The sequence below is a fragment of the Bactrocera neohumeralis genome, chromosome 4 (assembly GCF_024586455.1).
Source record: "Bactrocera neohumeralis isolate Rockhampton chromosome 4, APGP_CSIRO_Bneo_wtdbg2-racon-allhic-juicebox.fasta_v2, whole genome shotgun sequence".
Lineage (NCBI taxonomy): Eukaryota > Metazoa > Arthropoda > Insecta > Diptera > Tephritidae > Bactrocera > Bactrocera neohumeralis.
This window is the reverse complement of record NC_065921.1, coordinates 44,080,856-44,090,613: the sequence shown is the minus strand read 5'-3', so window position 1 is coordinate 44,090,613 and position 9,758 is coordinate 44,080,856. Positions and strand designations below refer to the sequence as shown.

The 9,758-nt window shown below is 35.8% G+C and overlaps 1 protein-coding gene across 1 annotated transcript in view; it reads right to left on the bottom strand.

Moving 5' to 3' along the window:
* Window positions 1-356: 356 nt before the first annotated feature.
* The window catches only part of LOC126754492 (uncharacterized), a 101,329-nt gene continuing 91,927 nt past the window's right edge, over window positions 357-9,758 (bottom strand). The window contains exon 6 of the mRNA XM_050466504.1: window positions 357-9,423. Coding sequence (XP_050322461.1) covers window positions 7,915-9,423 — 1,509 coding nt within the window. The 3' untranslated portion in view covers window positions 357-7,914. The remainder of the gene's footprint in view (window positions 9,424-9,758) is intronic.

Genomic DNA, 9,758 nt, shown 5'->3' with positions numbered 1-9,758 from the left:
AGAAGTGCAATGGGCGGACAAGGACTTAGATGAGTAGGTCGTTATGGCATTTACTATAGTGGCCATATAAAGAGTAGAATTATATGGATGCCTGTCTCTGTGGATTAGCAGTTAAAGCTACATAACGCAAAGATGAATGGTTTGTGAGTGTATAAAATACACATTTGTGAGTCAGTAAAAATATAGATACAACTCTGAGGTTTATGATAAATTAGACCAACCCAGAATCAGAACAAAAATGTTGGATCGGTGATGCTCAACATAATTATTCTCTAATTCATATTACTCGCGTTTACAAATACCACTTCTTTTTGTTTAGAATATTTTCATCAAAAGCAATAAAACGCCAGCATAAATTTTGGTTTTTGTTAAATACAATAGTTTATTTCAGTTTCACTTGCTTTACATAGCGTTCAATAATGATATACTTAATGATACTATAAATGTATGTATAACCTGGCTAATACAAGTATAACTTACTTTCTAAACTTATATTCATTTCACAGATTTACAGTTTATATTATTCTTTTACATATACATATATATTATTTTAACATTGCAGTGCACGTTTCTTGTTCCGATAGTCACTACTATGTATGTGGCTGTTAATTCAACATTCGGCATGCCGCAGGTGACATAGTGTTAATGAAGATTTTTTTACATTCTCTTGTGGTATATTAACATTCTCTGCTACGACTCACTGCTATGGGTATTCACTTTCGTCAATTTCATTGCCTTTGTGTTGGGAAAACGAAATTGTTTAAAGGAATTAAAAATGAATTCTGAAGAATAAATTAAACCGAAAATAACAGAATAAAAAGGCGAATTTTGTATTCATGTTTACAGAGTGCTAAATCAATAGTCTACATATTTAAATAATTTTTTCTTTGTTAGTAAAACAGTTACGAAATAATTGATTTATTGTTGGCGACTTTATAAATTATTATTTGTGCAAAAATTTCACTTTCTTTAAAAGTTGAAGGCATGAAGGAAAGAAATTACATCAAATGTTTTGTTCCCAATTTTAAGATTGGCTTTTGTTTTGTTTTTATTTGTTTTACATTTCAAAAGTTTTTTGTATTTGTTATAACGCTTTACAGATTTGCAAATATTTTGCTTGAAAACAATGGATTTTTGTTAGACACAAACACAATAAAATTTTTTCATCAATAAATTTATATGATGATGTCGATGTTACCAAATAAAGAATTTAAATGCAAATTCAAGCGAAAGTGGGTGCGAGAAAATAAACTTAAACAGTTTCAGTTTTGATTGTTAGTTTCTAGAAAGTGATCGGTGTGAAAAATTATTACGAATATTGAAATGTAAAAAATTAAAAATTTTAATTAAATAAAGTGTAAAAGAGAGGTAAAAATATATAAAATATAATATAACATAATAAATTAAAATAAATTATTAAGAAATTAAATGAAATTAAAATTAATTAATAAAACAAAAAAAAAATTAATTAAATTAAATTAGATTAAATTAAATTATACGAAAAAATAAAAAATAATTAAACAAAATAGAACTTACTCAAACCAAATTGAAAAAAAAAAAATTAAATACAATATGATCAAATTGAAAATAATAAAAGAAATTTAAAATTAAAAAATTAAAATAAAATACCAGCAAAAACAATATTTGAATATATTTTTAATTAAATATAAATAATAACAGTATACCACTTGCCCTCCGATTTCGCCAATTCGCGCTTGAGCCAAATACTTCAATGGCTTCTTGTAATTATAAGTACTATGTACAAGTATACTTCTTTGCATTCACACCCAATCAAAACAATAATAAATTACATATGTATGTATGTACTTTCATATACATATATAAGCCATTTAAATATTTACATGTGTATGGTTATATGTGTTTCTGAGATTTATTTTCTCTCTTCTTTGCATCATATTTTATTTATTGTTCTATTTTGGAAGTATATTTTGTGCGTTGTGTTTGTTGTCTTTTCACTTTCTGTGCTTCTTTGTTAACAGCTCTATTATGTATTTCCAATCAATTTGTTTTTGGTTTTTTTTTTACTTTTGTGAAACCTTACATTAGCCATTCTCTGTCGCAAATATCAACATTTGAACACTTGGCATGATGGAAGGCTTTTTTGGTTTATCATAGACCTGTTTTTATAGTGTTTCCATGGAAGAATTTCGCCATTCGTTGGTGTCATTCGTTACTGTTTTGCTTTCAAGCGTTTTCTCTGGCTTTTGTATTTATAATTTAAATGTGGATATTGTATTTTGCATTATCCGTTTGAAATCAAACACATGTTTATTACTTCTATTCAAATACTTTTTCAAATTAGAGATCTCATATTTAATATAATGACTCTTCGATGACAAAAAGTCAATATAATCGTTGTTTCGTGGCTGAAATAAGTATTTTCTAGAGTACGTATTGATGTGTTTCGATAGAGTTAAATAATACGAGAATAGTCACGGGCCTCGTGTCGCGAGAGTAAAATGATCGTTGCTGGTATACGAACTTCTTTACAGAGAGACTTACAAAACTTAAATAAACCCCGAAAGACTAAGAGATTTTTCCTGCGGAGATCTGTTTTTACCGAGAATATATTCGGAGGTTTACCATTGACTATATTAGAACTATTTATAATCAGTTTTACAAAACCTCAACGTCCCATCATTTCACTACTTTCTAAAATTCTTGTAACAAGTTACTGAAATATATGGACCATATATAAAGGAAATATTAACGTTTATCGTTTCCGACAAATTTTGAAAGCAATTCTTATACATATGTACATACATACATACAATAATCTTCTTATATGTATATAAAAATGAAGGGTAAAATGTGTTGCTAAGCGCATAACTCAACAACGCATGGACCAATTTTTTTTTAAATGATCGTTGAGGTTCAAGGATGGTTTTTACTGAGAGAAAAATTCGAATAATTGCCGGAAAACCCCTAAAAACAGCCCTTTTTTCCCATACAAACGAATGAATGTTTGTTTGTTAGTAACGCTAAGAGAACGGCTGAACGAATCTTGATGAAATTTTCAGAGGTTGTTCGTTGTGGATCAAGGAAGGTTTAGAAATAAAAATATCTTATACTTTTTCATGAGGAAAAGTCGGAAAATTGGATACTTCCAAAAAGTAACTTTTTTCCATACAAATTTTCTTCAATTTTTGTTTGTTTGGTTTTTTAATATTTTGATTTGTAAATTATTTGAATCGTTCAATTTCTGTCGCTTGCTTTTTTATTCCGTCTATTCAAAAGAAAAATTATTGAAAATTATTCAGTGAAAACTGTACGTCTGTTTCACACAAAGTGATCAATTGCGAAGAGGTCGCCCTAACATCGGTCGGCATTCTTTTTGCCATCAACGTATGGCAGCCCAAGGCAATGCAAGGCAAGAAGTACTCCCAGGATGCGGTGACATACGTGCGGAATTATGGATCGCGGTCAATGACCAAGCGATCGTCACGATGTCACAGCACGACTTTTCAAACAGCAGTTACGATCTTTGATGGACTTTATCTTGAAGCAACGTACATATATGTGGTGCTGTTAGATGCTAGATGTACTCTGTTGAGTGGCAAAAGAGAGGTTTGCCGCACGCACACATTCCTTTTTGGATGGCGGATGGTGGTTACACCAGATCAAATTGATGAAATCATTTCTGCTGAAATCCCTGATGCAGAGAAAGATCCAGTATTATTCGAAGTGATGAAAACCAATATGGTTCATGGGCCTTGCGGACCCCAAAATCCCACTTCGGTTTGTATGTCTGACAATAAATGCACCAAACACAACTAGACGTGATGGATATCCATTCTATCGGCGTCGCTCACCAGACGACACTGGCAGAATAGTCAGCATTCAATTTAGAATAGTGAATTTACATCGTCTTCGCTAAAAATTGGAAATGGTACAATTCCGGTTGATACTTCCGGTGGTTTGATATCAATTCCATCTTCCCTTTATCAACTCACGAAAGATGAACTCATCACGAAAGTTCGGACATTGGCCAAATTATCGTAACTACGATTCCTTAAGTGCACGCGCAATGTTAGTTGCCAAAAACACCTATGTTGTTGACTTAAACTGGAAGATTCTAAGTCAAATTCCGGGAGACTTGCGAATCGATCGAAATCGATCGATCATCTTGACAATGAAGGCGACGCCGTGAATTATCCAGTGGAATTTTTAAATTCTTTGGACAGGCTTGGTATGCCACCGCATCATTTGCGTCAAATACAAGGGGCAGAATGCTTGATTCTAAGAATTTCTTTGAGTTCTAACGATTTGCCATTTCAGTTCAAACGTATTCCGTTTCCAGTGAAAATTGCATTAGAAATGACAATAAACAGGACACAAGGATAGTCGCATAGTATGTGGCATAAATATTGAAATGCTATGTTTTTCATACGGTCAAATATACATACGTGGCGCGCTCACGAGTTGGAAAACCATCTTTTCTGTACATCGGGACAGAAACCGATGTTTATCAAGCTGCGTTACATTGAAAAAAAATTAAATGATAAATTTAACTTTCTTTTCATTTCAAAACACATAATTTCACGCAGAACAACGGCTGCGGGGTCAGCTAGCTTATAATATAACATTTAGTAATTGGATTCAAATAGATCGTTGATATATTGCGTTTGTACAGTTCTCTAGACCTCATCAAGAATCGTTAACTTTTCGCAATGAGAGGACTTTGTAAGGGTCTGACAGCGATGCCGATGATACCTTAGCTATGGGTAGAGCCTCCCAAAACAGCAAGCTCGAAAGTGAGCATCGAAGTTAAAAATTTCCGCATCTGTTTCTCTTAATAGTATATTTAAATATGACAGACAGTGCATTAAAAGGCAGGTTTGTAGGACAATGTATACCATTTATATTCACGTAACAGTTCCACCAACAAACTAGCAAACCTGAACAATTCACCAACCTTTTTAATGATACTCGATTACAGAAACCAAAAATATAGTTTGTCGCTTCACTCTAACCGGAGTTATAGAAAATATATATACATAGGTATATATCTAGTATATATGGATATATACATATAGTTCTTTGGATTCTTAAGTAGTGCAACAAATATACTTGAAAGCGGAGCATCTCTTTCATCAACTTCGAATTTTCCATACTCAGACTATAACTGAATGATAAAGTTAATGGTTATACTAATATCGATAACAGTTATTATCTGTAGCGATTTTATGGCATTTAAATTTAGCTTTCAAGTTTTACATTATCGCTTCAAACATTCTTTTATAAAATAAAATAAAAATGGTGTATGTCAGAGCCGTTGACGTCTTCGACTTTACAATTGTATGGAATTTATAATTTTATGGGCCTTAGTTCACCCTTAAGCAATCAATTAAATTATGAAGACCACAATCATTGTAGAAAACGGATCGGTAGCATTGTAAGCAATAAACTGTCGGTCAACCAGCTGAGGCAATTAGGATGTTGATTTACTCATCACATTTGATCTTCAACTTAACTAAACAACGCTCAAATCTTTTCGAATATTCGACATCAAAAAAATTTTGTTTCTGTTAGTTTCATTATTATTGTTTATTTTTAGTATGCTCATTTTATCGTCTTTTCATCTTTCGTTTAACACAGTGTTGTATGATTTAAACAATATTTTATGGCCAACTAATTACCAAATGGGTAATAATTAGTCACTTAATTGCATGGTAAATGGAAAACAATTACGGATTAATTTTCTAAAATTGCTTTTATTTTTCAATTAGAAATTTCTTTGTGTGTGGTGTTAAGTAGGAAGACTGAAGAAAATACCAGGTTTTAAGGTGTGCAATACTTCGGAATTCTGCGTATTTCAAAACCCATATTTCGTACATGTCATCAGGGTGTTAAGAAAATATTACGTACCGAATTTCATTGAAATCGGTATAGTAGTTCCCGAGATATGGTTTTTGGTCCATAAGTGGGCGACGCCACGCCCATTTTCAATTTTTTAAAAAAGCCTGGGTGCAGCTTCCTTCTGCCATTTCTTCCGTAAAATTTAGTGTTTCTGACGTTTTTTGTTAGTCGGTTAACGCACTTTTAGTGATTTTCAACATAACCTTTGTATGGGAGGTGGGCGAGGTTATTATCCGATTTCTTCCATTTTTGAACTGTATATGGAAATGCCTGAAGGAAACGACTCTAAAGAGTTTGGTTGACATAGCTATAGTAGTTTCCGAGATATGTACAAAAAACTTAGTAGGGGGCGGGGCCACGCCCACTTTTCCAAAAAAATTACGTCCAAATATGCTTCTCCCTAATGCGATCCTTTGTGCCAAATTTCACTTTAATATCTTTAGCCAAGCCAAGCCAAGAAATACGTTTACCAAGTTTCATCATGATATCTCAATTTTTACTCAAGTTACAGCTTGCACGGACGGACAGACGGACGGACGGACAGACAGACATCCGGATTTCAACTCTACTCGTCACCCTGATCACATTGGTATATATAACCCTATATCTGACTCTTTTAGTTTTAGGACTTACAAACAACCGTTATGTGAACAAAACTATAATACTCTCCTTAGCAACTTTGTTGCGAGAGTATAAAAACGCAATGAATACCATCTATCCAACCATATTTATCAGATATGGCTCCGTAGGATTTTTTCTTGTTCCCCAAACTGAAATTTCCGCTTCGTGGAACCAGTTTTCAGTCGATCGAAGAGATAAAGCAAAATTGTGAAAGAAGAAGCTGGAGGCCATCCCAAAAAGTGCTTATGAAAAATGTTTCGACGACTGGGAAAATCGTTGATATAAATGTATACATAACATCTGGTGGAGATTATTTTGAAGACGACAAAATAAATATTAATGAATAATTAGACATTTTGGGTTTTATTAACAATTTTTGGGTCCTTTTTAGACATAATGCATAAAAATTAAATCAAATTTATTCAAACCTAGCTATAAAATCTTTATATTTTCAAAAGCGCTTGAGTCAAAAATCTCTATAATTTGTTTGATTTCAAACGTCTGGCAATAATTCCTTTGTAATCGTTAAAATGTCTGGCCTCTTTGCACTTAGTTAATTAGCGTTCAATGAAACATTTATATATATATTTAGTATATGGGTATATTTATATATTTACATAGTTATTATATACATTTTGTGCAAGTTTGTAATAGTTGTAGTGGGTAATCAATAAAATACTTACTTGCTACGCGCTTATTCAAAAAACTGTGTAAATCGATATTCATGTGTGTATGTTTTGTACAAAGTTTCGTTAAATATGTGTCTCTTTTAGTTCAGTTTCATTTTTGATATTTTTTAATTTTTTATATATTTAAGTTTCAACTTTTGTTGCTTTACAGCTACAACTACGATATGGAAGTTCTTCAGTGCTTTTTATATACAGAACAAATGCTCTTGCAATATAATTTCAAACAACCGTTATGATTGTGATGCCATTGATGGTCAAGTTTACAAATATTCGTGGAGGACATTCAGTCAAAAAAACTATTTTTCTGGATGCGAATAGAGCGCCGAAACCGGAAGATACAACATTCACTTAAATTAGCTCACGGTCTTCTAAATAATTTCTTAAAATTACTTTTGCATTATATGTTATTTTTAATTCTCTTTAGAATATCTCTCAATACAACCTCAAAATATTTGACTTCCTTAACACGCTTTTTCTCCGAACAATACATATAATTTTTCATCAATATTTTCTTAATAAATATATTTGCTCAACTTGCACTTCACACGCACTGCATTTCTACTGGCGCTTTCTTACCCTTGCCACCGGTGGTTAGCATACGCCAAACACGCTTCAAACAACCCGCTGGCTTCTCATCCACCACCAAACGTTGCTCCTCCAAGATCGTATCCAATATATAGTAGCTGCCAAGACTAAGCGGTGGCGGCGGCAATATCGGAGGCTGTCATGAAATAATGCAGTTCTTCGTATCGCCGCCACTCGTTGCGCCGCTTGTCGATGCGGTCATCGCAGCTGTTGTGCCGCCAATCAATGAGCCGCCGCTACCCAAATGCTGCTCGCTTGCCGCTTGTTTTCGTTTGCGCTCGTAAGCGATTGCATCGTTCGGGACGTAAGATACACGCACGCCACCGTAGTGTCTACGCGCGGGTATACGATACAAGTAGTCGTCCATATCGCTGGAGGAGCTGGATGAGCAGGTGGAACACACGCTTGCCGCGTCGCAGTTATCGATATTGTTGTGCATTCCCGTTGCATTCGTTTGTGCATTGTGCAGTCTTAGATTGGCTTGGTTAATTTGCATTTCAGAGGAGCTGCGCGATTGGTTGCGTTTCTTACGTCGTCGTCGCGCATTCGTGCTGTCCGTGTAGCTCTTCGAACGCGACATGGTGTCATGTACGCTATGGAAGCGTACCTCCTTCAAGTGGGCACGTATATTTTCATCAGCGTCACTGTGGTCCGGGTCATCATCTTCGTCATCGTCGTGGTCGTCATCATCAATATCGGATTTGTTGCGCGTTCGCTTCGCGTTTAACAATATTTCGTAGTTATTATGCGGCAGTTCACAGTTCTCGTCATCATTTTCCAGCTCCAGTTCATTGGTGATCTCTTGCGTGCTTTGCGTTAACTCGGAGGCGCTTGGTGAATTAATATTGATCTTATCAATGCTCTGATAACTGTGTGAGTCCTCGCCTTTCGACATCAGCATGTCAGGCAACGAGGATGTAAGATTGCTGGGATCGCCAAATATCGATTTGTCGCCTGCACAGATATTATCCAAACTAATACCGAGTTCAGTGAGGTCTATAGGCGGAGGATGTGCAGGGCGTGGCACACCTGGCAGCGGCGGCATAATGGCATCACAACCCGCAGCCAGCTTACCTACAATCATTAAACGATCAATGCCAACCTCCATTCGCTGACGCGCCTGCCGTTCCAGCAAATCTCCCGCGCTGCCAGCACTCTTGCCGTTACTACCGCCTGCCCCGCCACCACCACCGCTGACCTTATGTCGCGCACCCGGTCGGGGTGAACGCGCTATTTGACTTGTTGTGCTAGCCCGATGTGTCGGACGCAGTTGTGGTCCCGAACTTGTGTCCGATGGTGTAGGCGGCTCGCCTTTGCTGCAAGCAATCGAACAGTAAATTGTGCCACGTCGCGGCAGAAATGGTCTACCCAAGAGCGAACAGCGACAAGTGCAACACGAGAAGCACTGATCCGTGGCGTGCCAATGCTGACCGTCATGACTCATCTGTCCCTGATCGACGCCGATCACTTCGCCACAATAGTCACAATACTCAGCGAACATGGTGTCAAAACAGTTGAGACAATAGGGTTTGCCGTCACGCATGATGTAACGCTGACCGCCCAGCTGATGCTCGCACTCGAAGCAGGCGAAATGTTTCATATGCCAAGTACGGCCCTCGGCTTCGGTGCATTCATCCGAAAAGATTATCTGAAATGTGGGAAACAATTAGGGGCATAAGTACGTTGATTACAAAAAAGCGTATAATAAATGAATATATGTACAATACTACTGAGATCAAAAGGTAAGGTGACTTTGTTTATAAAATGTAAATTCTTTATTCAAAGCAATCCCCATCCGATAAAAACCACTTTTGCCACCGCTTTTTCCGGTCGTCATAACAGTTGGAATAGTCATTTTCTGGTATAGCCTTCAAGACATTTTTCTACTCATTCTTTTTTCTCCTCGCACGGAGTCGCACGGAGCCAAATCAGGTGAATGCGGTAGTTGCGGAAAGATAGGACTCGGGTTTTTGGCAAAAAGTG